This window comes from Perissodus microlepis, chromosome 17 (assembly GCF_051167445.1).
Source record: "Perissodus microlepis isolate ML-2025 ecotype Zambia chromosome 17, ASM5116744v1, whole genome shotgun sequence".
Taxonomy (NCBI): Eukaryota; Metazoa; Chordata; class Actinopteri; order Cichliformes; family Cichlidae; genus Perissodus; species Perissodus microlepis.
The window spans coordinates 3425743-3453454 of record NC_140477.1 but is presented as its reverse complement, the minus strand read 5'-3'; the positions used below and the strand labels follow the sequence as shown (position 1 = coordinate 3453454).

General features: G+C 40.7%; 3 protein-coding genes across 5 annotated transcripts; 2 read left to right on the top strand and 1 right to left on the bottom strand.

The window, feature by feature from the left end:
• Positions 1 to 2282: 2282 nt before the first annotated feature.
• LOC146369046 (uncharacterized) lies at positions 2283 to 3867 on the top strand. Its single transcript, XM_084910638.1, has 4 exons — positions 2283 to 2328; positions 2724 to 2972; positions 3061 to 3324; positions 3779 to 3867. The coding sequence occupies exons 1-4, from the start codon at positions 2283 to 2285 to the stop codon at positions 3865 to 3867; spliced, it is 648 nt and encodes a 215-aa protein (XP_084766764.1).
• Positions 3868 to 7863: 3996 nt separating this feature from the next.
• Positions 7864 to 14155, bottom strand: rpap3 (RNA polymerase II associated protein 3). 3 transcript variants are annotated; one of them, XM_084910467.1, is made up of 17 exons: positions 14024 to 14155; positions 12552 to 12712; positions 12298 to 12465; positions 12085 to 12198; positions 11239 to 11366; positions 11016 to 11137; positions 10871 to 10941; positions 10651 to 10785; positions 10422 to 10549; positions 10218 to 10339; positions 10041 to 10111; positions 9786 to 9878; positions 9247 to 9446; positions 8971 to 9142; positions 8456 to 8553; positions 8170 to 8270; positions 7864 to 8053 (listed from the first exon to the last, which is right to left on the bottom strand). In XM_084910467.1, the coding sequence occupies exons 1-17, from the start codon at positions 14043 to 14045 to the stop codon at positions 7968 to 7970; spliced, it is 1992 nt and encodes a 663-aa protein (XP_084766593.1). In that variant the 5' UTR covers positions 14046 to 14155; the 3' UTR covers positions 7864 to 7967. The 3 variants fall into 3 exon arrangements, with proteins under 3 accessions (XP_084766593.1, XP_084766595.1, XP_084766594.1); XM_084910469.1 differs by having other exon boundaries at positions 14002 to 14115; XM_084910468.1 differs by lacking the exon at positions 14024 to 14155 and adding an exon at positions 12907 to 13204.
• Positions 13598 to 16982, top strand: atp23 (ATP23 metallopeptidase and ATP synthase assembly factor homolog). The gene is made up of 6 exons (XM_084910470.1): positions 13598 to 13959; positions 14156 to 14201; positions 15536 to 15617; positions 15701 to 15838; positions 16125 to 16208; positions 16293 to 16982. The coding sequence occupies exons 1-6, from the start codon at positions 13812 to 13814 to the stop codon at positions 16494 to 16496; spliced, it is 702 nt and encodes a 233-aa protein (XP_084766596.1). The 5' UTR covers positions 13598 to 13811; the 3' UTR covers positions 16497 to 16982.
• The last annotated feature ends 10730 nt before the right edge of the window (positions 16983 to 27712 follow it).

The following is a 27712-nucleotide window of genomic DNA, read 5'->3' as shown; positions in this document are numbered from 1 at the left end:
TGGTGTCCTGGTGCAGCCACAACAACCTGGTGCTGAATGCCCAGAAGACAGTGGAGATTATTGTGGACTTCAGGAAGCACACAGCCCCACTCCCCCCCATCATCCTGACTGACACCCCCATCACCTCTGTGGACTCATTCCGCTTCCTGGGTACCACCATCACCCAGGACCTGAAGTGGGAGCCCACCATCACCTCCGTCATTAAGAAAGCCCAGCAGAGGATGTACTTCCTGAGGCAGCTGAAGAAATTCAACCTGCCAACACGGACGATGTTGCAATTCTACACTGCAATCATCGAGTCCATCCTCACCTCCTCCATCACCGTGTGGTACGCTGGAGCCACTATCAGGGACAAACAGAGACTGCAGCGTGTTGTGCGCTCTGCTGAGAAGGTGATTGGCTGCAGACTCCCATCTCTGCAGGACCTGTACACCTCCAGGACACTGGGGCGTGCAGCTCGGATCTCAGCTGACCCTTCTCATCCTGGACACAGTCTGTTTGACCTGCTCCCCTCAGGCAGGAGGCTCCGGTCCATTCGCACCAGAACCTCTCGCCATAAGAACAGTTTCTTCCCCTCTGCTGTTGGACACATGAACAATAACCGTATGACTGTTCCCACCACTAACACATGACCCTACGCTGTGTTCACTGCATCATTCCATGTTTGGCACTGATCACCACCTGCACTCATGTATATATCTATCTACTTAGCACTTTTAATTCTTATTCTTATTTTTTATTTTATTTATTTATTTTTTTCTCATGTCTATTTAAGCGTTATTTATGACAGTATGTTTGCACTAAGCACCGCAGCAATTTCCTAATGTTGTAAACCTGCTCAACATTTGGCAATAAAACCCTTTCTGATTCTGATTCTGATTCTGATTCTGACAAGCACAGAGATGAGTCCACTGTCAGAGGCCATAAGAAGATCATTTGTAACTTTCACTAAAGCTGTTTCTGTGCTGTGATGAGCTCTGAAACCTGACTGAAACTCTTCAAATAAGCCATTCCTCTGCAGATGATCTGTTAGCTGTTTGACAACTACTCTTTCAAGGATTTTTGATATGAAAGGAAGGTTGGAGATTGGCCTATAATTAGCTAAGACTGCTGGGTCTAGAGATGCTTTTTGAGTAAAGGTTTAACTACAGCCAGCTTGAAGGCCTGTGGTACATAGCTGATTATTAGAGATAGGTTGATCATATTTAAGATTGAAGAATTAATTAATGGCAGGACTTCTTTGAGCAGTTTTGTAGGAATGGGGTCTAAAAGACACATTGATGATTTGGAGGAAGTAATTATTGAAGTTAACTCAGAAAGATCAATTGGAGAAAAAGAGTCTAACTTAACATCAATGGTACTAAGAATAGCTGTAGATAATATTACATCTGTGGGATGATTATTGGTAATTTTTTCTCTAATGATAAAAATTTTATTTGTGAAGAAGTTCATGAAGTCATTACTAGTTAACGTTAAAGGGATGGTTGGCTCAAAAGAGCTCTGACCTTTTGTCAGCCTGGCTACAGTGCTGAAGAGAAACCTGGGGTTGTTCTTATTTTCTTCAATCAGTGATTAATACGTTAGCGCTGTTAATGCGTTAACGAGATTAACGCTGACAGCACTAAGTTTTATTATATAGTTATTATATATTTTTGTATCGCATTTGATACATTGGGTGTTTTTGGCAACTCTTTGTTAACAACAATGTTAATTTTAGACAAAAAAAAAGTTTTGTCCATAACATTTTGAAATTATAGCAAGTATTGATCATGTTGATGAGATAGAGGTCTCAGAAACTCATGTTTCAGATATGATACAGAGGGCATTATAGGGTTAACCTCAAATAATGATTAATTAATTATGTGAGGAATAAAATGAAAGCTGCCAAAAACTCTTGTAAAGTCAAGAGTATTAAATGCTGCTTTGGTATTTTGAGTTGTCTCAACTTTTTCTGTTTTATAGTGTTAATGTCCTCATCATATTGCCAATAATTCCAATCGTATTTCAAATTATAAAAATAAGAATTTGGATGTTATAAACAGCAATCAAAAGATAGATCTGTAAGCACAGGATTATTTTTTGCAGCACTGTTCAGAGGAAAAAAGAAACCCAGACAAAAGAACCAGCTGATAACCAACATGTACTTGTTTTACCCCCCGAGGTTGTTTGCTTTTTGTGTTGAGTGGTTGATAACAGTGGGCATACCATTTCTCCCATGTATTATAAGGACTGTACAATCTGTATGATCATAAGAGAGTGATACTTCAGCATCTGCGGACACCATGGTTCATCAGTCAGCCTGTCTGCTGCTGCTCACGTGTCTGCCTGGTAAGGACACACACACACCTCACGTCCGCTTGCATGAGTTGGAATTATCTAAGCGCAGGTTATCAGATTTTTATGAAAATGGTATGGTGAAACTTTTTATGGACTTATTGAATTGAAAGTTGAATTTTGAATTTATTTATTGTAGTGTGACCTGGAACATATGGAATATATGGTGTTAATTTGACGTGAAATTTGTACATTTTTCATGATAAAGGATTTTATGGCAACACAACTGAGCTACTTAGAACCAAAGCAGACTCTACATGTAAGATTCTTCGATCACTATGTTTCTAAATCTTTTAAAAATTATGTTTTATCTCCAACTTTTGTCAAAAATTTCAATCCAATAACTTACTTGAATGTAACAGCTTTATCTGTTCAACCATTCCCAACAGATGGACCATCCTCAGTGGTGCTCAGTGGGGTTGATGTAGTGACTCTGGGGATACTGTACAGTTTTCAGTGCTCGGCCAGTTGTTACCCTGCATGTCAGTTCACCTGGACCTGGGGGAATGTGACTTCCCAGGGCCCAGAGCTGAGCTTGCAGCTTACAGAACTACAGGCAGCCCAAAACCTGACGTGCACAGCTGTCAATCCTCTTACCAAAACAGCAGCCACCGCCCAAAAGATGCTGCAAGCAGCAGGTAGTGACAGCAAGATTCAGTTTGATCTCATAAGTTGTCTTAGCAGCAATAACTTCAAGCAAATGTTTTTTATTTTCAAACTTTTCAGCCGGACCTTCAAACATACAGATACGTGGCCCAGGAATTCTCACTACAGGAGTTGCGTCCAACTTCACCTGCTCGGCTGAGTGCTACCCCTCCTGCAACTATATATGGAGAGTTGACTTCGATGGCATGACATTCAGTACTGTAGAAGGAAACCCGGTTTCCATCGTTCCACCTCCCAGGACTCTCTCTGGGTCTCTGACCTGCAAAGCTCAGAACTCCCTCTCACATCTTTACATCTCCACGACTCAGTCTCTGCAGGTGGCATGTACGTAAAGGTTTTTAAGTCTGTGAGTTAACAATAAAGACACTGAGAACTTCTTATTAGGCAGTGCATCATTTGTGTTGCTACTTGCTAAAGTAAAGTAAAGTTAAAACCAAATATCATCTGATCTTGTGGGGACTTTTGTCATTTGTTCATCTGTTTGCTGTGAGACTTTGAATCACGTGATCACAGTGAATCCCAGAAAGTTGATTGTGTTCATCTGGATGTTACATTTTCACTCATCCAAGTGACAAAACTCCTACTGAAAACGCTGAGTCCAGATGAACAGAATCAACTTTTTGGGATTTCCTTACCTGGATGATTGAGCATGCATCAACACAGGCCTGTGTGTAGAGTCCAGCAGAGGCTGCAGGAAGTCATTTTTCCACAGTTAGTCCAGTCATCTGGTTCAAGCTTGTGTTGACTTGACACATATTTTTGCTTTTTCCTTGTTCAGCGGCAAACCGCAGCCTGGCCACTCGTCCTGACGAATCTTCAGCTGTGCTGCTGCTGGCTTTCATCATTCCTGCTTCCTTCACACTGTGATCGAGTAGCGACAGAACTCGCCTGGGATATGATGTAATCAGCTGTTGTATTGTTGTTATTTTTGCAATTATCTGTCTTGTTAGTGGATGCTGAAATAAAAACTTACAATGTATATTTAACGAATATATGAAGCAGCAGTCCAAATTAAAACAAAGTCGAAAAGGTAACAAAATCCAGAGAAAACATGAGAGCAAGAAAAAACTAAACTAACATAGACAAAGAATGAGGGAAAACTAAAGCTGCTTATACACACAAGGCTAATCAAGTGAAGAGCTCACAGCTGGGGAGCAGCACACAGGTACAAACACTCAGAGACAGGGGGAAGTAAAACTAAATACAAAAGGCTGAAGACAAATAGGTACCATATTAAAACAGGAAGTAACTAAAAGTGGGAACATCTACCTTGGTAGTGGAGGCACTAACTAAAAGCAGACTGAAAACGGACACTAAGAAACTATGAAAGAATGGATGTAAATAAAACAACCTTGAAAATCCCCAAAGTACAGTGGCCCAGAGGGGTCAAACACACTGCAACTTTTCAGAAAATAAATAAATAAATAAATAAGCTTTGTCAAAAATACCAAGCACCGTGACAATCTGTTATTAATTTTCTAAGCATTTTTTAAAATTATTATTATTTGCTGCTATAGTGTTAACTACAATAAAGATGTGGAGTTTTTATCTCACTGTTAAATGTTTCTTTTTTTATATATGTGTGTGTTTTTCTCTGTCAGATGTTCCGGCCTTTGTGAATCAGCTCAAGATAAAATGGCTTTGAGAGTGAATGACTCACCTGCAACCTAACAATGCAGCACTTTATGCTCGTCTCACTTGTTTACAATGGGCCGGTCTCTATTTGTACTTTCTAATCAGTGAAGCTGAAAGGACTTTCATATCAGAGAGTACAGAAGGGACGGCGCATACGAGGCGTAGCTATTAAGATATTTGTGACATTCTTCAGCATGTGAACAAGAACGTATGGGATCAGAACGACTTACACATGGCAAGATATTTTCTTCTGTATCCTGAAAATCTGAACAAATAAAATCTGACTGTGCAGTGAAATCACCTGTAAGAGTGTGTGTATAGTCTTAAAACTGTTCTGGAACTGTAAAGCATGCCCAGTTTCTCATTTAGCTAGTCTTGTTTTAGCTTTGGCTCCACCTGCTGTACAAAAGCTAACATTTGCATTTTAAAAATATGCAGACATATGCAACAGTTTGGTGGGCATCCACACCGAAGGTGGTTGGGTGAGTTAGATTCATCAAGGTGCTACTGTGTGTTACAACCTGCAACTGAAATAACTCCACTTATTGTAATTACAATAACAGGATAGGATCATCTTTGTTGTCATTATACAAGTACAACAAAATTTAGACTGGCATCTCTTCTGTGCCCATCAGAAAATGGCTCGGTGTTTGGAGCTGTTGTTCATGTGCATTGATTTATGTGCTTTTCACTGCAGAGCCTCACTGACATGGAGACGCTAGAAGAACTGCACCCACTGGTCCGCTCTGCACAAGCATCAGTAACATATATATTGTATGTGCAAGACTATGTTTACCCATTCTGTAGCTGCACTACCACATTTACTATTTACAACTACCACATACTCTCATCACCCACTGGAGCACAGACTGGGTGTCATCAGGACACTACAACATAGAGCCAACACCATCCCCACAGACACAGCGGCCAGGGAAGCTGAAGAACATGCTCCCTAAGCTAAAACCCTTAGTGATCCCTGATGTGTCAGGAGTATCAGAACAGTTGAGACACATTTTTTCTAAACACAGAGTCTCTGTGGTGCTTAAAGTCCAAAACACGCTGCGCCTAAAATTGGTCCACCCCAAGGAATCGGTCCTCCAACACAGTAATATAGTGTACGCTGTGCCAGGAGGATTGCCATGATTTATACATCGAGGAAGCCAAACATCTGGCTAAGCAGATGGCACAACACAGAAGAGCTACCTCGTCAGTGGACTCTCTTTCAATGATGGGGATGTACACATCCTGGACAGGGAGGAACGCTGGTTTGATCGGCAATCAAAGAGGCCATTTATGTGAAAAGGGAAAGAGCATCTCTGAACTGGAGAGGGGGCCTAAGGGTCCATCTGTCACCATATTACAATGCTGTGAGTGTGTGAGTGATACTCATGGCCATTGATCAGAGGTCTTTGATCATGACCAGAGATGGGCAGTAACGCGTAACTGTAATCTGATTACTTTTTTCAAGTAACGAGTAAAGTAAGGGATTACTATTGCAAAAACGGTAATTAGATTACTGTTACTTTCCCGTAGGAACGCTGCGTTACTGCGTTACTAAAACCGTGATTTTTTTGCGAGAATGTCTCACGACAGTGATGTAAGCGAGTGCAACGTTCGTGACAACAGCTGTGTGCAGATCAACAATGGATCATATATCGAGTGCAGGAGAGAGTATGAGCGTGCAGCGTTTAAAGCGTGGAAGTACTGACCTTACTTTGAGTTTGATTCCATAAAAAGTGACAAAAACATTAAGTCCGTTGTGCGTGGGAAGAAAACTTCTTTTTACAGCGGAAAAAACCCCTAAACAAGCACCGAGTGCGCTACCACGTAATGGGAAATTCACAGAGAAGCTGCCGTATCCTTCCACTGACCGCTGCGGCACACCTGCACCAGAGCACACCTCCGCCTATCTCACTCCTGCTTTACAGGTGAAAATAGAGCAACAGGACCGCCGAGTCTTTGATGTTATTTATTTTCTGCTGTGTTTTACTTGCATCTATTTGAAAGACTGAGTGTAAACACAAAAAAAATATTTTATTTTATGTGCTGGAATGTGCAGAAAATAGGTTTAAATGTTAAACTAATTTCTTCAAGTCAGAGAATGTTGCATATAATTTCATTTTTGCTTGATGCATAAAGTTAAAAGATTAAAACTGATAAAACAAGTTAAAAAAAAAGAGATTTTTCCATTTGATTACATTTTGTATGATGGATTATGCAGAAAAAGTAGAATTGGGCTGAAAGATCTATCACTTTATCACCTATTCAGGTTGTAAATCGTGTTTTTAAAAGTAACTAAGTAACTAATTACTTTTGAAAATAAGTAATCAGTAAAGTAACGGGATTACTTTTTTGGGGAAGTAATCAGTAATTAGTTACTGATTACTTTTTTCAAGTAACTTGACCAACACTGATCATGACAATTTGCATATTGATCAATGAACTAACCTCACAGCCCATTGTTCATTCAGTGTTGCTAATTTCAGTCATTATGCAAATGTACTGTTTACAAGATTGGGGAAACCTGCAGTCAGCTGAGACTGAAGACGTCACTTGGATTGGACCAAACGTTTCTTCCACTGAAAACGCTGCGTCCAGATGAACAGAATCAACCTTTCGGTTCCACATTTTCCTGACTTTTATTAAGACTCAACAGCTTGGGTATTTACTAAAAGTCATTTTCTTCCATTTCTCACACCTGGGGAGACTCATCAAATTATCTAAGTCCAAACACATTAAAAAAATGATTCTTTATTTGGTGTTCAGTTTACTGAAAACGTATTTAGTTTTCTTGGCTTACTTCAAACTGCTCAAACAGACCCATTCATATTGTTACAGAGTTTTAACACAACTAAAATTTGATTAAAACCTTTAATTCTCAATTAAACTTTTACAAACTTAAATTTGGGAGTGGTACGTTTAAATATCGCCTCTGTATGCCTGCCTAGATATTCCAAAAACCCCATAAAGGATCTGTGATTAATAACTTGGTGCCATTTACATTTCTGAACAATTTCTTGCTATTGAAGGTAAACATCTGCTTTTATTGCATTTGCAAATTGCAGAGTCTATCTTAATCAACAGTCAAGTGAACCTCTGTGAAAAGTTTTTCTTTATTTTTTATTAAAATGCAGCTGAAACTGAATTCCCAGCCTCCAACTTTAAATAAACTCGCTTATGACAGAAAACGACAGCGCCTTTCCAGAGGAAAGATTCACAGCTCTGCAGTCTTATTAAACAAAAGTTTATTCAGCAAACAAACAACAGCTAATTTTTTTGGTTTTCTCTGAAATCCAAAGTCTGTTGAGGCGCCAAATTTCCATTCAATGCAATTACACGCCATACTTCTTCTGCAAAGCCGTGATAGATGATCTGTCCAGGTCGGCTTGGTGAAGAAAGTCAAACAGTTCTTTGAGCACTGTGAGGAAAAGAAACCCCCCCCAGAAATGATCAATATGCTGGAAAAAATGTGGATGAAAAAGACAAAGTGAAACTATGAGCCGTTTGCAGCGGCGCATCATGTAAAGACTCCACCTTTCTTCTCTGGTGATGACATGAACATAACAGCCATATCGAAGCGCCTCACGCTCGCAAGACTCCTGAGAGTCTCCAGTATGACGGCCGGCTCTTCATTCCTGCAAACAAAGCTGTTTTTTAAATCCACTACAGAGCTACACGTGTTCACTACTTTAAGAGTTTAGCTGCACCTATTTGTCTGAGTATGACTGAAAATAACAGGATGCTTAATGCATAATAATACTACGATTAACCATAACTTTGACGTAGACACCATTTAAAAAAAAAGAAAAAAAGAACTTACTTAATGTAGAAGTCATGTAGAGTCCTCAGGATAAGATTGAGGATATCAGGTTCGAGGGAGTTGTGGAAAATCTTGGCGTAAGCCTCAGATTTTATTTGCTGTACATAAAAACACAAGACAAACAAAAAAAGCAAGAACAAAGACGACAATTTCAGCTAAAACAAACTCCAACAGCCTATTTTCATTTTTTTAAACATTTGGTTCAGAACAGCTATTTCCTGTTAGCCAAAAATCTTTGATAACTTGATAGAAATTCAATTCAATTTTATTTTATTTATACTCGCCCAATCACAATAACAGTTGCCTCAAGGCGCTTTTTTATTGTAAGGTAAACACTCTACAAAAATATAATGAAAACAGAGAAAGCCCCCACAATCATATGACACTATGAGCAAGCGCTTTGGCAACAGTGGGAAGGAAGAACTTCCTTTTAACAGCAGAACCAGGCTCATCTGCTGCGACTTGGTGGGGTGAGGGGAGGAAGACGGGACAAAGAAAAGCGCATGGAGGCTCACCTTCAGATATCTGTAAACAGTTTCGGGCCAGTTTCCAATCCTGCGGAGGTCCGCCTCCAGCTGGAAGCTGTTTGTTGGTGGAGGAGGCAGGTCTGTTCCTGTTGAGGAAGGTTCGGTTGATGGTTCAGGAGGAGGATGAACGGTTTCTGCCTGCTCTGGTTGTTTGGGCTGTCTGGTGAAATGAAGAATAACTTTTAATAGGACAAAAACTGATACAATAAAATAGCAATTAGTGCAGAAAAGTTAAGAGCAATACTCAAAAATGCTGACACCTACTTTTCTGATGCCTGTGAAGGGACCTCTGACAGCTCTTCAATTTTGATCATCTTGGCGCTGGGGGATGTAGACAGGGGAGAAGACGCCTCCTCTACTTCCTTCACAACTTCCTGCACCAAGGGCTTGTATGCACCTGATGCCCCCTCGGGAACCACAACCTTTCCGCTGATTTCCTCGATGTCTATCCTCCTCAGAGGTTTCTGCAGAGAAAAAAAAGGTTTGTCAAGCTTTAAAAAATTAAAAGGACCCCACCGCTGATTCTGGTCATTCCAGGAAAGATTAAAATTAACATAATAAAAGTCACATGTGCACTGAAGATTTGTATGGGCCTGCAAAACAAAACAAAACAAAATAGCATGCAAGCAATGGCAAAATAAGTGTTTGTCTTCTCTCAGCAGCGTGTACAAACGGAGCTCCGCTGGATCAAAAATCCACTTTCACATAGTTCATATTAGAATACAAATACACTAGTCTAAGGGGTGCCAAGAGTGACGCTTGCAATCCAGGAAATGCTTTTTAAACAGACATTTGCTACTCACGGTTGAGCGAAGGTGTGTTGCTTTGTCTATTGGTTGGACTGTTCTCATCTGTGAGCCGTTCACAGCCTGCAGACGGCCACTGGAGCCTGTGTACTAACACCAGGAGAAAGACTAAAGTGAGAGGAGAAAAATCTCAAGCCCAATAAAGACATCAGAAGCTAATGGAGCTAATGCTTTTGACTCATTATTTAATTGTTTTTCTTCTTCTATGACTACTTCTTAGTTTTGGGCTAATGACTGGATTTTGACACATACCATCTGCAGTTTCTGGAGTTCGTTAAGGGCTTGCTTGTTTCCAGGTTCCAGTTTCAACAGCTGCTGAAAGTCTGTGAGACACACAAACAGAAGTGAAGATTAAAACCAACCCAACAGCAAACAGACAGAAGACACAATGTCGTTTTTTGGGCTCATAAAAACACAAACACACTGCACCTTGTCTGGCCTCTTCCAGCTTTCCTAGTGCCACTCTGGCTGTACCTCTCCGGGCGAAAGCCTTGGAGTAAGTACTGTCCAGGAAAATGGCTTTAGTGCAGTCCTCCTCCGCCTCCTTAAACCTGCAGCAGAAGAAAAGGAAAAACAAAGCCAGTCAGAAACAAGAAGGCCTTTTTAATGTGTGTCAAGAAAAAGTATCCTTACTTCTCCAGCTTGAGATAAGCCATGGCTCTGTTGGCGGGCAGCAGCACGTTCATGTGGTCTGCCTCCATGCCTCGGGTATAGCACTCTACAGCTGCTTCATACTTCCCTTCTTTGAAGTAGGCATTCCCCTAGAGACACAATAACCCTCATCACTTAAGATCTTTTGGAAGAAAGCAGAAACACTGCTAAAATCATGAAAACCTTCATGAATCATCATCAAAAATCCTACTCTGTCCTTCTGGAAAACCGCCTCCTGTCTCCTCTGCTGCTCCTCTATCCGTCCCTGTTGATCAGGATCAACTGCAGGGGCCTCCAGGGGCTCTGCAGCTTTGCTTGCGACGGCAGCCACCTGATGTCCAAGGGCCTGAAGCGGACACAGGAGAAGATCAAAGAGGATGAACCGCCAAGTTGACTGTGTGCACACAAACACACATTGTGCACTAACCCACCTCTCTGATTTTCTTTATTTCATTCTGTGCTTCCGTGTTGTCAGGCTCAAGCTTGAGAACCATCTCGTAGTCTACAGAGGATATTTTTACTGTCATCTAAGGGCGCTCAAATTAAAATATACTGTCTTGTTGGTACGCGTGTTACCTTCCAATGCAGGTTCATACTTCTTCAGCGCAAACCGTGCTGCTCCTCTCTGCGCGTACGCTTTGAAATACTTGCTGTCAAGAGCAATTGCCAGGTTGCAGTCAGACTCAGCCACAGCGTACCTGCACAAACACAAAATGGAAAAAATAATGAAAAAAATAAAATTCAAAAAACTACACAAACATTCTAATTGTGTGATTTCATTCTTGGTGCTCTGACTCACTTTTTGAGCCTGAAGAATGATGTAGCTCTGTTTGTGGGAAGCACGGGGTTGTAAGGATCGGCAGCCATTCCTCTCGCGTAACATTCAATCGCGTCATCGTACTTCCCATCTTTAAAAAAATTGTTACCCTGAAAATTAAACAGAAAATATAGCTGTAAAGTGTGTGTGTGTGTGTGGGGGGGGGCTTCTGATCTTTGTAAATCCTACAACATAACATATGTAAGTTCCCATTAACCATATGCAGATATATCGGTATCTAGACTTATAAAGGCCAATACATGAAATTTTAAAAAGTAAAGATGAGACGAGAGAATCACTGCTCATCCATGTTGAGGGGAACATTGGCTATGGAACGCCACAAATGAATAATCAACAACATCTGACAAAAAAAAAAGTTGTTAGTAAGGACTCATATATGAATACACGTGCACACTCTCTATAAGAAACTTGGAATATAATGGGATAAATCATAGTTTCAGGCAAAAACTGCAATAATCAAATGTCTGTGACATAGAGTAATCAAATAGCTCACATGTTTGATGTGTTTTTACCTGGAAAACACTTTAAAAAGGCAGTTTTTGGTTATAATATGACTGTATTAAAAAGAAAACATTATATTGGCCTTGAAGGAGTATCAGACCCTTTCAGATTATATAACTTATTTTGATGTATCCTGCATGATCACCTGATTGGAGATTTATCCTTCAGCAGGACATCTACACCATAGCTACATCGTGACTGCAAGCCCCTGTAAAACCCTATGTCGTACATTGGGTTGATCGTGATTGGCCTGTACAGTACTACATCTATTTTTCCTTTTTTTAATGCCTCACATATAATATCCACCTTTTCCTTCTCGGCCAGCGCTTTCTCTGGATCTACTGCAGCTTCCTCCGAGTCTGACTCGTTGGACTCTGCAGGACAATCTTCCTCCTTATCCATTTCTTCCAGAACCTTTTCCTGCCACAACAAATCAAACAAATTAAATAAAAGTTGTAGCAGATTGCATACAAGTTTTACTTCTAAAGCCAAGTGTGTTTTATAGGTTTTCAAAAATACCACATCAAACTTGTCCCAGGATTGATAGTCGTATGATTTTATTCTCGAAGCCTGTTTGGCCTCCTCTGTTTTTGTGTCACCATCTCCAGTAACCTCCTCCTCCTTCTTCTTCTTTTTCTCCCTTTTCTTGGCTCTGTAGTCCCTGTTCCTCACTGGAGGGAGTGTTTTCTACAACAGAGACAAGAAGCTGCTGACACCTGGACGGACTTCAGTTCACCAAGAACCTCGCGAGCTGTCTGCAGCGGGGGGCATACCTGAACCTCCTGAACCACCCCTGTCCTCAGCTCCTCATCCTTCGTCTTGATGTCCGCCTCCCAGTTCTCCAGCTCCCTCACGAAGCTGTGCAGCTCCTCCACATTTTGCCGCATCTGAAGCTGTAACTCGGCGGCTTTGTTTCCCACGGACATGTCCCTCCCTGTGAAACACACATTTGTTTGGGGGACAAACTCTTAGCGGCACTTGTCGCCTTTGGGTTCGTGCGGCAGTCGGGAGGAAAACACGAGAATCACGCCGTCACGCTTCTTTGGCTAGAAGCTAGCTGGCTAGCAAAAACATTGCTTTACTTAAATAAAATAAACGGACTGTTGCTGCTCAAAACGTGTGAAATACCTGTTACTTCTCTTCCCGCTTCACAGTTAGAGTTTAGCTTCCGTTAGTTTGGCTAAAAACTACAAGAAAAAGTGCCGTTTATTCACAGCTTTCTGTTTACGTTCGCAGCCATGACAGCAAAGTCCCAGCAGCCTTTGCTCTGCGTGAGCAGCGCTGCACGTACCCAGAGATCGTCTATGTTAGTGTGGGGTCACTTTGGTGACTTTAATGTGCGCCCAAACATGAGAAGTTTAAAATTAAAGGCAGTGTATTTTTATTGCAAGTAAAAATATCTAAGTTCCCTGACTGTGGATGATTTCAAGCTGTCACTCCAGTGAAGACTCGCCAGTGGATGGCTAGCATCAAAAGATAAAATCGAAAGCTTTTAGATATGCATTTTGAACTCACATTTCCAAACCTGCACGGACTCTGCCTCCAAATCTATATTTTGGATCGCAAATCTATTGACTGGATAATAAAGGCACAAATGTCACTCCATATAATTTGTTATAAGCTGACACGCCTGTACATTGACAGTACATTAACTACGAAACACAAAATATACTCAGCTTATAAATGAAAACGTTTGATACACTGGTTTAATTTTGGTCCTCAGACCCACTTCGAGTTAACGACTTTCCTGCCCATTCCGAATAGACGATCTTCACCGTAGTCTAGCCAATTAACTATATAAAAGGCTAATATTTTATTGCTCTCCGCATTTCTTTGAATTATATTTCTATGTTTTATTTTTATTTTTCATAATAGTGACGTCAGCGATAACAAACTCAATTTCCATATTCATTACCTTTGACCTAAATGTCCCACGTGACCTACAAAACAGTGACGACCCCTCCTGCTAGCTGTCTGCAGCTAACCAGGAGGACCTTCATGCTGACATTTTCATATTCTGGGCATTTCGCACAATGGACCAGACTAAACAAGAGGAGGAATATGGATATGACTTATTCCCGGAGAGAAAACCGGGAGAGCTCAAAAAGACCTCGATCGCAGAGAGCCTGTTCACTTTCAACCACAAGTGTCAGGTCATGTTACAGTTCGCAGTGGAAACCAGTGAGTATCAGTGTTAGCTACTTTTTTAAAAGGGAACGTTACCTCAGCAGTAAGAAGCAAATACCTGCCGGTTCGGGGGACTGCATGCCTTTTGCAGCGTACAAAGTCACAGTCTGTATTGGCAGCACTTTTAGCGTTAGCTGATCCAGTTAGCAGTGAATGATAATGCTAACTAGCTTGTGTGCTTCTCTCACAGGTCCTTACGCCAAACTCCTCCTCAGTGCCATGAAGAGTTCAGGATGGTACGTGCCACTTCAAAATAAAGTACCACGCTTGACCTTCCACTGTTAGTCTCATATTACTGTAGCGATACCTATATACAGAGCAGTCCCAACAAATGGGAAAGGGGGGATACTCTTGCTGTTGCTTTTTATTATTAACAAACACTCGAAATGAACAGTTTTACAAGTTTAACTTTGCTGCAGATTATTCGTTTTACAGCTACTATATACATATAAAAATCTTAAGTACAAATGCTCAAAAAGCCATTTCAAATTTTTCCAGACTAACAAATTCACTGACATTTTCACTTCCCCAAAACATAAATACATTTTTGCCTACCCAAACTTTCTTGGCCCTGTGTGAAAAAGTAATCGCCCACCCTACATGAGTTACCTGTCATAATATTTCAACGTTTTTTTTTGTTTTTGGAAAGCAGAGTTCAATTTCTTTAACCACATCCAGGCCTGTTTACCACCAGACGTTTAAGAAATCTTTTAAATAGAACCTGTTCAACAAAGTGAAGTCGTCTAAAAGCTCTTAAAAAGTGATGTGATGAACCTTCCCAGGAGTGCCTCTAAGAGTGCACTGATGTCTCACCCAGGAGGTCACAAAAGAACTCAGAACAACAACTAAAGAACTGCGGGCCTCAGTTGTCTCATCTAAGGTCAGAGTTCATGATTCAACAATAGGAAAGAGACTGGGCATCCATGGGAGAGTCCCAAGGAGAAAACCACTGCTGACCAAAGAGAACATAAAGGCTCGTCTCACATTTGAGATGAGGATTCCCAAAACTTTTGGGAAAATATTTTCTGGACTGATTAGACAAAAGTTGAACTTTCTGAAAGGTTTTGTGTCCTGTTACATTTGGTATTAAACTAAGGAGAATATCTTACCAACAATCAAACATGGTGGTGTGATGGTCTGGACTGCTTGTAAGCTCGGTCATCATTTCATGCTCTGAACCTCAAGCACACTTGGGTTCTGCAGCACGATCCAGCAAGTCCACCTCTGAATGGCTAAACCCCCCCAAAATAAATTACAATGCTGTAAAGAAGAGTGGGAGAAAATTCTTCCCCACTGATGTGAAAGACTCATTACCAGTTTGTTTAAAACACTTGATTGCAGTTCTAATTGCAGTTACTTTTTCACAAAGGGTGAGGTAGGTTTGGACAGTTTTTTCCCTTAATAAATGAAATAATCTTTTAAAAGCTGCACTTTGTATTAACTAGTGTTATCTTTGTCTAATATTACAATTTGTTTGATCTTAAACATGTTAGTGTGACAAATATGCCAAAGCACAGTTTTACAAAATAAAGAGCGTCACAGTGTTTTCACTTTTCCACTCTGGATGCAGTAAAGTGTTTAAAGATCGGCACTTTTCCTGTGAGGACTGTGACGGGACGGTCAGCGGCGGATTTGACGCGGCCTCGTCTCAGGTAGGAAACACAAGAACAGAGGTGTTGCAGACCGTGCGGGCCTATGAGAACTGACCGTATTTGTGTTGGTTTTTTTTCCCCAGATCGTTTTGTGTCAGAACAACATCCACCAGCAGTCCCACATGAACCGAGTAGTCACGCATGAGCTCATACATGCCTTTGACCACTGCCGGGCCCATGTGGACTGGTTCAATAACTTCAGACATCTGGCCTGTTCAGAGGTGAGTGGTGAAGTCTTCTTTTCACAAGAAAACTGGGACCGAATAACAAGAGTGGTTCCATAATGCTGCTAGTGTACAAAAGCTCCACTGAGAATGACCTGGAATTTCCAACAGTAGGGAGGCATCAGCTGTTTAGATTCCCTAATGTTGCTCCCCCCCTGACAAAGTGTCTGGAAGCATCGTGAAGCTTACTGATGAGTAGTGAGACTGGATTCTGGGAGGATTTGGTTAAGCCTCACAGAGTGAAGCTCCTCAAAGATTCTAGTTTTTGGTGCCTCTGTTTCAGATCCGGGCAGCTAACCTGAGCGGAGACTGCTCCTTCACCAACGAAGTTGCTAGATTCAACTTCGGCTTAAAGCGGCATCATCAGGTACTTTCACCGGTCAAAAATTATTTGCAGATTTTAGCTCGCAGCTTCCATTTCAAACTAAACTCGTGTGCTTTCCTTGGACAGGAGTGCGTCCGAGGCCGCGCCCTTCGCTCCATCCTGGCCGTGAGGAAAATTAGCCGAGCCGAGGCGGAGAAAATAGTCGACGAGGTCTTCGACTCGTGTTTCAACGACCATGCGCCGTTCGGACGGATCCCGCACAGCAAGAGAGACGCCAAGTTTGCGTACAGAGATTACATGAACAGGGACCGATATTATGCAAACCTTTAGTGTCGCCGCATTTTCATGAAACTCCCAAAGGGTGCTGCGCAGGGCCGACTGCAGCTTGGCAATGTGGTCAGCCTCAGCAGAATGACTGTGTGTCGAAACAATCGTATCCCTTCAAAAGGGATTTTCGGACGATGATTTGTCCTTGGAGGAGAAAACAAAGGAGCTGCGTACAGATACATTTCACCTGCTACCTTTTGGACACTAATTCAGTGTAGTGGGATTGTAAGGACTGATTTTACTCTGGAAGTGTTAGTGATTTTTGTCCTTTGTTTTTAGGTGATTAATGGGTGCTGTTAAGGAAATACAGGATTGCCTTTTTGTACATCGGTGCGTGTGCTATGATGACAAATAAGGATGTATTTCTCTTGGTGGCTCATCAACTTGTTGCCACGTTGACCTCGATCAATTTCCTCTAAATATACTTGATTGTATGTATATTAAATAGAATCAAATTGTATGTGAATTAAAGTTTATTTCCTCTGGAAATGTTTGATTTTGGGGTTTTGTGTCTAGGTTTTTACCCCTCAGCTGTAAGAATCTCATGGGATTATTGTCATCGTGGCTGGGACACTTAACTTTGTGAATGAGGTAACTCAAGAAAGAGGCCATGTAGGAGCTTCATATTGATGTCATAGGTGTGTCTACTAAAAATCTCGGATGAGTTTGAATCTCAATGACCTCGACCTCCAGCTCAGAGTTAAGTTTTCTGAAAATCATGTGAGTGCGATAACTTGACAATGAGGTGACGTAGGATTTTGTGTGTCTACTAGAAGGCTGAGGGGTACCGCTGGTGGTTGCCAATATTTTTTTCTTGCTAGACTCAAGCAGTACCACAAAGTTATTTTGAGGACAGGACATACCCGTTGCATCTGACCTTGTTTGAATATAAGAAGGATAAGTAAGTGTACGTGTCAGAACGTTATGTTTAATCCCAATAAAGGATCCTTCAAATTAACATGTGAGACAAGTAAGATGAGGCGAGTGGGAAAAGTTCTTCCACAACAACACAGTCAACCTTGTTCACATCTGTGCAGTCACTGTAAAATGTCATTGCTGACATCTTTATTGGACATTAGCATTTAAAGAATCTCATGCCCTCCAACAAAATTAATGAGGGGAAAAAGTTATGAGGGAATTAGTCTCATAATCCCTCCTCCTGTTTCTCCTCCACCACTTCAGCCTATCTCAAAGACAACAGTTCCTGTGCCTAATGACTAGTGTCTGAGTGCAATATGCTACTCAATATTCTCCTCTTAGAAGACACTACAAAACCACACGATAAGTGGGTGGGACGGGCAATAGAGATTAGGTGAATTTTAAGAAGCCCAACAGAGAAAATGAAGCTTCGAGGCAGTGGGATTAATGTGAAAAAGAAAACAAAGGACAAAAATGATATTTGGATTTGTGCAATGTCATATACACAAGTAATAAATAAGTACAAAACAATAGAATTACTAGTGGAATTGTGTACATATCAAATGCTAGCTGCCAAATACATTTGATACAATTAGCAATGCAAAACGACTTTTAATTATTAAGATGACTTATTTTAGTTTTCCATAATGTAGTCAGGATTTAAGGTCATTCAAACTCTCTCACACGTTTAAGTCTCTTAGGAATACGTTCATTTATAAATGACAGAAATTGGCTGATAAAAAAAAACAATCACCATATTAGCATTTTAATTAAAGAATGCTGAATTTTACTCAGCTTTCTAAAGTGCCAAGTAGGTAAAAACTGCAGAGGATGTGACCTCAGTGATACAACAGCCCTGCCGTTGTATTCTTAACAGTATAAAGATGCATATAAGGGAGACATTTAGGATTACGTGCAAAGAATCAAGGTTTAAAGTTGAGCATTTTAAGCTAGCAGTTACTGCTTTGAATATATCTGTAAAACGCACAAAACAGGATTAACATTAATTTGGAGTTTTGTTTCAGGCCATTTAATGACTGTAAACCAAATAATAAGTGTGATTTTAACCTTGCTTTGGTCTGCAACATCTCCCGAGGGAAATTGTATATATTTTAGGACCTGCAGTGTGAGACAATTTGTGTGTTGCAATTACTTATTTTACACTACGAATAGCCTTCAGTTTTTCTGTTTATTCTCTTAATACTAATATCTTAAATAGTGTAGCTATAAAAGAACATAAAGGTACTGAATGTCATTGAGGTTAAAGATTTTTTGTAGGTACACTTGTTCAACGGCTCATTAACGCATATATATAATCAGCCAATCACATGGCAGCAACTTGATGCATGCAGACATGGTCACGATGACCTCCTGAAGTTCAAACTGAGCATCAGGATGTAGAAGGAAGGTGCTCGAAGTGACTTAGCATGGTTCTTGGTATCAGACAGGCTGGTCAGAGTATTTCTGAAACTGCTCATCTCACTGGGATTTTCCCACACAGTCATTTCTAGAGGTTCTAGAGAATGGTCAAAAAAAAGAGAGAGAGAGAGAAAAATATTCAGAGAGCAGAAGTTTGCTGGGTGAAAATGCCTTGTCACACGTCAGAGGAGAATTGTCGGAGTGCTTCAAGCTGATAGTAAGGCAACTGTAATTCACCAGGTAGCACTTCTGTAAGATAAAGACAGAAAACATACTACACACTCATCAAAACTCAGCTACACATTGTAAAATCATTGCCTGCTCTGATGAACTCTGTTGCCACGTTCACATGGTATGATCAGAATTTGCCATAGACAACAGGGTACTACCAAGGTGTAAGTAGTGATAATAAGTGGCCAGTGAGCATTTTTAAGCAGAAATGGAAGGAGAACACACAAACACTTTGAATAAGAGCTTAAAACCTTTGTGATAAAGTGTTTTCCATTTTTATTATATCAGAAATGATTTTTATTTATAATAACAGGATCATACAGGACATGATACTGATGTCAATACACGTACGTTACAATTTTCTTACAAATTAAAGGAATGTTCATTTAGAAAATCACATTATCATGTTTTTTGTATAGAAACTAATTATTCTTAACACTTATGTATTACGGTTGTTCAAGAATAAAACAGACTGTACGAAAGAGATGATCATGATCTCTGTAACTTTAGATGCAGCATTTGTGTATTCCTCTGCCGCATGCTAATTTATTACTAATTTCTCAAATATGGTTTGTTAATTTTGTGTCCAGAAACAGTAATACCTTAACCTCGATGCGTAACAATGTATGACTGCAGTACTGTCTCGGTCCTTTAGATGGCAGTTTTGGCCCAAGAATTCTGATCATCACAGCCAAGTTAGTCCAACTCAAACTTAAAAAGAAAGTGCTGTTGCTGTTTTATTGATACATATAATTGAATTCCTTTCACTGAGTCCTGTTCCAGGTGAATGTGAGCCTTTTATGAGCAGAGATAGGGCGCAGTAATCAAGTTGCTGCTGAGAAGAGTGACGACTTTCATTATTCCATCTATTTAAGCAGGCAGCACCCACTGTGATCTAATTAGGTACTCCAGCAAAAGTGAAATCCCTTCACTAATCTGTGGAGGACAACACATTAACCCCAAGAGCAGTAATGAACTCATCTCATTAATTAGAATAATGTCAGATTTAGTTGTAGCATAGAGAGACAATGAAAAGCGAGGACGCCCACTTGCCTTTGTGAAGTTTTAAGGTGTCTGCTCTTCACGGGAGTGGAGCTGATAATGAGAAACCGTTGAATTATTTAGCCTTGAAAGTAGTCTGAGACTATTTACACAACTCTTTTTTCCCTTGTTCTTTTTTCAGAAAAAAACATCATTTTTAAAGAATTTCAGAAAGAAATATTTTTTCCCTTTCAAGGTCTCGGGTGACTTTGAAATGACTGTGAATGAAAGAAAGCAACACAGGAGAGACCTAGGGAAAATACTGGTTGACTTGGCAGGCTGTGGCCAAGATGGTAATTTTTCTGTCCTGACTCCAGTACTCTGGGGAAAACCCGTGAACAATAGCAAATACATTGAGCCCAGTCTCCTGTCCTTTAGCCTAAGGAGAACAATCACAGGCAGATGATTGAGGACAAGAGTGCATATCTAAAGATGGCCACCTTGTTTTATCTGCTGATGCTATGGTGTAAGGCACAAATGTGACGTGAAAAGAACAAGCTACAAAATAGACAGCTATATAATGGGGCAGTACAATATGACTTGCAAAGTTTAACCTTGTAAAAACAATACAATGTAAGAGTATTACCACTGTAATTATTACACAATTACACTGTGACAGCTATAATTGTAGTTGTAATACTAAAAGTAATTTAGAGATATTTGGAGGTTGCTTCCTTAACAAGAGCTAAATGAAAGGCTAATGCTAGCTAAAGTTGTTCAGCACAAAAACTGGAAACAACAATTAATTTAATCCTCCTACTATCAACATCAGAGCTACTAAATCACAAGTGTTACTAATTGACAATTCTAAGTAACTCATTAGTTTAATATCAACAAAATGCAGTAAGCAAAAATAGCATACTGTGTTTCTATCTTTGCGCTAACTAAGCTAACAGGCTGTGTCGGCTTCACAGCTACGAAATTGTTCCGTAGTTACGTAGAATTGTTTCATTTAGATTTAAGAAATAATGAGTGTCAGAGCCTGAACACAGAAAGGAACACCCAGGTGGCTAGGATGGTGTACAGGAACATTGTAAATGGACTGATTCTTAAATAGCAGTTTTTAACTCTACTTGAGCACTCAAACCATGTTATACAGCAGATATCATTCACCCACACACGTACATACAAGCACTTTTTTCCTACATCTACGTGCTTTCTATCTAACATGTACACACAAATTCACACGCCGATGAAAGCATCGGGAGAGCCACAGCCACCCCAATGGTGCCACATATGGATTTGTCCCCAATGAGCGACACTGCCGAAGGTGGTTGAGAACAACATGGCTAAGATTCTGTGGGACTTCAAGTTCCAGACAGATAAGCAGCTGCTCCCAGCGGACAGCAACATCAGGAAGGAGCATGAGAGAACTGGGAAGCACCAGGGCCTGACGGAACAACAGGACAGCAGAAGTGGAAGTGCAAAGTAGTCCCATTAGTAACAGGAGGGTTCGGAGCGCTAACTCCCAAGCCGGAAGACTGACATAACATCAGAGGCAATACCAGGAACAGCTAAAACTGTATACTTGAAGCGATTTGCTTGTCATGTCAAGCTGACAGCTAATCACTTGTGGATGTTCCAGGTTGTGATTGTCTAGGTTTAATTATCGGCTCAAGACCTGTTTATCTCCAGACCTGTCTCCTTAGCACTGCTAGCATTTCTTTCGGATGTAGTTGCTTGAATTCACTGAATGTCATTGACTTTCTGTGGTGTGTGGTTGCCACAACACTACAGATTCCTTCCAGTGTGGATGCAACTGAAGACGCTGAAGACAATGACAAGTAGCAGATCTTCTTAAAACATAAAACAGCCTCCCCCTTAGCAATAAAAGCAGAAACATTTCTTGTTGTACTGTACCCAGTACGGCCAACAAATACCATTTGTTGTGCTTCATAAACTTCTTTATGTAAGTGTCACAGGATAATTCATTAGGCTGTTGACTGCCAAAACGCTGGGAAAAAAAGTTGAAATCATTATAATTCAGACTGCAAATTCTCAGGGGGTGGGGGGACTGTCTAACCTGACAATTAACTTCCCCAGCAGGAAAGCACTGTTTGAGACTGCTGTGGGGAGGTGAGCATGTAAATCAATTAATTATGTGTGCAAGAGGAGGATTAATTAAGGAGCTGTTTAAAGTTGGCTGAGATCATCTTCATATTACTATAGGTTTCTAGAATTTTAACACAGCCCTCTTTGGCTTGACTCCATTACTGTCGGGGCACGCATCATTTAAATATAACAACACTGGCTGACCCAAATTACAATGCTCCCCCCTCTCACTGTTTTCATTCTCTTACCACAGAAATGGTGCTGACATAAATTGCTATATCTTGAACTGTGCTGACCTGTAGGCACAACCTAAAAACCACCAAGCTGTCTTTTCCTTCCATACTACAACTATATATTCCTACTGAGTAAGTCTTTATTGCTCATTTGGATGCAAGAGTTAAAAACGTGAATACATTGAAAATATCTGCATGCAGACTTATCACGTATAGTCGTTTGAAGTCAAAGTAGGAGGAGGTGAGCCAGGTAAGTGCCCTTTTCCTTTTCCCACGTTGCCTCAATAATAACAATAAGTCGAGGGATTTGTGGCTCATTGAATGGTGTTTGTTTAGAATGAAAGGACTGGAGCTTAGATCAGGAAATCCCTCTAAAAACGCACACAGATATGCCCACCAGATCGTGGATCATCTCAAACAACCATTAAACATCCTGTGTACGAGTTAGGCACCGTTTTAGGATGGACAGTCAAACAGCAGAGACACTGAAAAGCACACAGGTAATATGAATTCTGCATTAAAGAGATGCAGTTCAGTAACACCTCAAAGTTGCTGTTTTTGTGGGGGGGTTAAATGCACATTTTATCCTCCATCTCTCTGTTGACTCTGTAAACTTATACAATAATTTCTGGCGCTGATGAGAGGGCTTCAGGTAAATTAGCACTGGCAGACTGTCAAAAATTCACAAGAGAAATGTAGGCTAGAGGACTTCTGCAGCAGTAATTAACGCATGCTGGCATTTGAATGTTCATTTTGCTAATAATATGCATGGTATTAATTAGGCCTAAGTGATTAACATAACAACCGCTGGACAATGTCCCAGGGTAAGAGCAGGGCTGTTTTTTCTTTTTATTAACTCTCCCTAAAGCCACAGGCTCATTAATAAATCCTAGCAGCCACCTCTGCTAACCTTGACAAGTGAGTCATGTATTTGTTTGAAAGTAATTTGATAAACTCTGCAGGCTGAACTAAAAGCCCAGGAAGATGCAGTTGAAGTCATTGAAGAAGGACAAAACCCCCGAAAGCTGAGAGAATTATAACCAACAAAAGAAAGGAAGCAGATGCACGATTAAACCAGATAAACAGAGAAATTAATAAAATAAGGCAAGAAAAGAAGGGAGGAAGAAATCTTGAATACAAAAGAACACAAGGTTGAACTGAAAAGCCAATTAGAGAAAAGCAAAATTTTGTGTTATTAACTTAGCACTAGCTCCACATTTAGAGGGTAAATTTGTGACTTGAACCTTGCCACACTTTGTCTTTGCTCATTCAAGGAGACTGTAAATCAGAGATATGAAACGGTAGCATTCCCTTCCTGGTATCCTAAGAAAATTTAACAAGAAGAAAAATCGAAATATTAGAAAAATTAAGCTGGCTTGACGTTGGGTTTTAGGGACAGAAAATTAAATGTTGTACACAATAAAGATATTTGGGCTGCATGCCAATCTCACACAAAAACAAACACTAGCTTTTCTAAGTAAATCTAACTGATGTCCAAAAGTCATTTCTTTATATTTTTCTTCCAAGGAAGACCATGACCTGGTCTTCTTCTGGTTTTTTAAGCCACAAAACACTGACCTATGACTCATTTAAGTGTAATGAATTCAAGGGATAAACCACAGACAACTTAGCAACAAACCAACTTTAAATTGTATCTTCTGTTGCAAAAATGCAGATTTTGTTCTCACTTCTTTCTTCTGCTTTTGCCGACATCTGCAGTCAGTGTCTACAACTATCTGTAAAACACAGTGGTGGCTCTGTCATGCTTTGGGGCTCGATTTCAGCCAGTGCTGTTAAGGATTTTGTCAAAACTGATGGCATTATGAACACACAAAAGTGCTGTTAGATTTTGACCATGTATGCAGCACCATCTAGAAAACATGTGATTGCCAGTGGCTTCATTTTTCAGCATGACAATGATCCCAAACACACTGCAAATGCAGTAAAAGCATACCTAGATGGACCTCCAATAGTAAAAATGGCCTGTGTTTGTATAACGCTTTACTGAGTCCCTAAGGACCCCAAAGTGCTTTACACATTCAGTCATCCACCCATTCACACACATATTCACACACTGGTGATGGCAGCTACATGGATTAGTCTTCCCAGAGCTCGGACCTCAACGTTATTGAAGCGGTGCGGGCTCATCTTTACAGACAACAGAACAAAAGGTATTCAGCAAGAAGAGCTTTGAAGCCAACCTATTCTTAAATGAACTATTCCTGAAGACCACTTAAAGAAAGCTTGCTTATGAGAGTTCAAGCCATGTTGAAGAATAAAGGTGGTCATACCAAATACTGATTTTCAAGCTATTGTACAAGCTTGAAACTTTTTTTCCCCTTTCCACTTGTTTCAATAAATACACAAATCCATTTCCTGAAACCCAAAGAAATGAGGGGTGGCTCAACTTTTGGACAGCACTATTTACATTTAGGGCTTGCTTAACCTGCTTGATTGATGCCTTAGAGCAGCGGTCCCCAACCTTTTTTGCACCACCGACCAGTTTATGTCTGACAATATTTTCACGGACCGTCCTTTAAGGTGTCGATAAACATTAGTATAAATTTGCAGTGTAACCATTTCTTTATCTTTTAGCTTTGTTTTGGTCTACGTCAACTATGCAAAATACACAGATTATTAATAATCTCTGGGTCTCTTCCACAGTGTGTCTTTTGTCTCCTTCCTGAGATGGCTGCCCTGCCCTGAGCCTGGTTTTACGAGCGTTTTTAAAAGGATGTTTTTCCTTCCTACTGTTGCCACGTGCTTCCTCGTATGGGATCGTCTGATTGTTGGGGCTTTCTCTGTAGGGTCTTCTAGGGTCTATCTAACATAAAGTGCCTTGAGGTGACTGTTGCTGTGAATTGGCACTATCAAAATTGAATTGATCGAACTCAAACTGTGAAGTTGTGGGCTGTCAAACATAAACAAAGGTAAATCTCTCTGGAGAGTTGTGTTAAAATTGCACAGAGAATTTTGCAGATTATTCTCTGTGGGTTTGTCACCAAAAGTGACAACTATAATATAAATGCAGGCAATTTCTCCATTGCCTGTACAAAAATATCAATTAGTGCAGCTTTAAAAGAACACATATCAGCTCTAAAGTCACAGCCTTTGTTGTAGCAATCAGCTTGGCATCATGCTGAGAGGAAGCTGTGGAGTGAGAACTTAATTAGGTAGCATTCAAGATGAAAGACTCTTGAAGATCAGTGGAGATGTTAAGAGCCCTTTCTGTGCAACAGTGTACTCCTCTATATACATAAAAATTCGACTGAATAACTAATACGTTCAACTCCCTGTTTCTTCAGGAAGAATTATTGATTTTGTTATCAAACTCTGACATCTTTTGTCTTTTTTCTTTGTTGTCCAAGGGACCAGATCAGCGGTCTGGAGACTGGCAGCCTTGTGAAGACAGCTAAGACTGAATGCTCTCCTGCCTTTCGATACTTTGTCATGCAAAACTCCAAGGACGTCGCAGGATCACCTCATTCTCCTCCTCGCCCCATTTGTGAAACGTGTCCGGCCTTCTCGGAGCCAAAGCGGGCCACCGGTGGGACTTCCAATTCATTGAAGGGAGGAGTAGGAGATTGCCTGAAGGGTGGACTCCACTCTCTGGTGAGCCAATTTAGTCTGACCTCTTGTCTCTTGCGTCCCAAGTCCAGATAAGTGTCCTCCAATCTGAAGGCTTTGTCACAGTTGTGTGACTGAGCTCTGGCAGCGGGCGGAACAGCTGAACCTGAACATCCACAACTGGAGGGATTACCGTGTCTTCTCCGAGGGCCCGTGCGAGGGAGGGATTAATTCCTTTTTTCTTTTCTTTCTTTTTTGCTGACATTTTCCTGTCTCTGACATCGTAGATAGGAATTGGGACAACAGACTGAGCGTTTGGCAAGACACAGGCCTACTATTCGATAACTGAAAGGTCAAATTTTTGATCACTTCAACTGCTACACTGTGTTCTTGAGCTTCATACATGCAAAGACGTGGCAACAAATACACTTTTGCTTTTCTTTGTTGGTATTTACGGGTAGTTTGTGTCTTTTCACACCTTTTCGGTCCAAACTGCCCAGTAACCTGGGCTTATAAAGGTCACACACCTCAGAGGCACTTGTACAGTTTTTGATTCTCAGGACAAATCACTGGAGTCCTGACCAGGGGAAGAGCACCACAACAACCTAAGGTTACGATGTTGCCATTTATCATCAAAACACGACTTTAAATGAGAGCACATCTCGAACTCCTGCAGCATTCTGTCTCATTATCATTTCCCAGAGTTAACATGCACTCTAACTCAGCATGTGGTTCATTACTCAGGAGGGTGAGGATGACTCTGACCCTGTATCTTCACCACACATCACACTCATTAGTCAGCGACGGATGAGGCAGGATCGGCCCGCTACGCCGCTTTTAACGCTGCACCCACCGCTATTGATCAGCCACTGGCTCGGGCACTTTTCTGTCTCTCTCAGTCGGCGGGCAATTACAGAGTAAACAAAAAGAAAACACACATAGAATATGACCTTAAAACGCTCTGCTTATCACACGTGCTGGAGTGAGAGAAACACATCGATCTTGGAGTGAACTTGGGTGACTCGGATAAAGGCTCAAAGTGAAGTGACAAAGGCAGCGCACGTACAAAGGCTGCCTTTACTGCAACAAAACCAAAAGGAAATGTGGTTAAAACTGATTCTCTTTCTATAAATGATTATATTAGAAGGCTAATCTTTGGTCATTTTGCCACTGGCTATCCTTGTGGTTGAATACAGACATTGATTAAGAGCCTTGCTTGAGGGCAGCTCTGCTAAAGCTGATGAGGAAAGGAAGAATATTTTGATTTCCCTGGAGACACTTGAGCCTGCTTCTTAACCTTCCACACTTTCATTAATAACATCTGTACATGCCTTTCTGTATTTCATTTGAAAACGTCATCAAATTAAAATGTGTTGTCACATTTCTCAGGAGAATGACATCGTTTGCAGAATCTGTACAAAACACTCCCCAAATTTTTCTTCCTCTTTTCTCTGATTACCTACTAAAATTACACTTGGATCCACTAGAGGTCGCTCTGACGCTGCTTTCTGTATCATATAGTTCTCTGTTTTGCCTTAATCCACCTTATTAACCCTTGCATTAACATGAGGAACAGTCACACAGTGCACACCAAATCCTGTATTTGCATACAGTGTCTATACACTCAGCATGTGAGGAGGTGTAAGAGTACAGAGGAGGACCTGAGCATCAACCAGGCCTCCTGAATGATTTGTTTGCATTTTAAATCCCTGCATTAAGTTATAAAAACTGCACACAAGACTGAACCTGAAGTTAGGA

Excerpts from the sequence above, each read along its gene's own strand:
- LOC146369046 (XM_084910638.1), top strand. The coding sequence starts at position 2,283 with ATGGTTCATCAGTCAGCCTGTCTGCTGCTGCTCACGTGTCTGCCTG. Across the intron at positions 2,973-3,060 it reads AAAGATGCTGCAAGCAGCAG|CCGGACCTTCAAACATACAG; the intron begins GTAGTGACAGCA and ends CAAACTTTTCAG. Across the intron at positions 3,325-3,778 it reads TCAGTCTCTGCAGGTGGCAT|CGGCAAACCGCAGCCTGGCC; the intron begins GTACGTAAAGGT and ends TTCCTTGTTCAG.
- atp23 (XM_084910470.1), top strand. The coding sequence starts at position 13,812 with ATGGACCAGACTAAACAAGAGGAGGAATATGGATATGACTTATTCCCG. Across the intron at positions 14,202-15,535 it reads GCCATGAAGAGTTCAGGATG|TAAAGTGTTTAAAGATCGGC; the intron begins GTACGTGCCACT and ends CTCTGGATGCAG. Across the intron at positions 16,209-16,292 it reads GCTTAAAGCGGCATCATCAG|GAGTGCGTCCGAGGCCGCGC; the intron begins GTACTTTCACCG and ends TTCCTTGGACAG.
- rpap3 (XM_084910467.1), bottom strand. The coding sequence starts at position 14,045 with ATGCAGTCCCCCGAACCGGCAG. Across the intron at positions 12,199-12,297 it reads CCTGGGACAAGTTTGATGTG|GAAAAGGTTCTGGAAGAAAT; the intron begins GTATTTTTGAAA and ends TTGTTGTGGCAG. Across the intron at positions 9,879-10,040 it reads AACTCCAGAAACTGCAGATG|TACACAGGCTCCAGTGGCCG; the intron begins GTATGTGTCAAA and ends TCCTGGTGTTAG.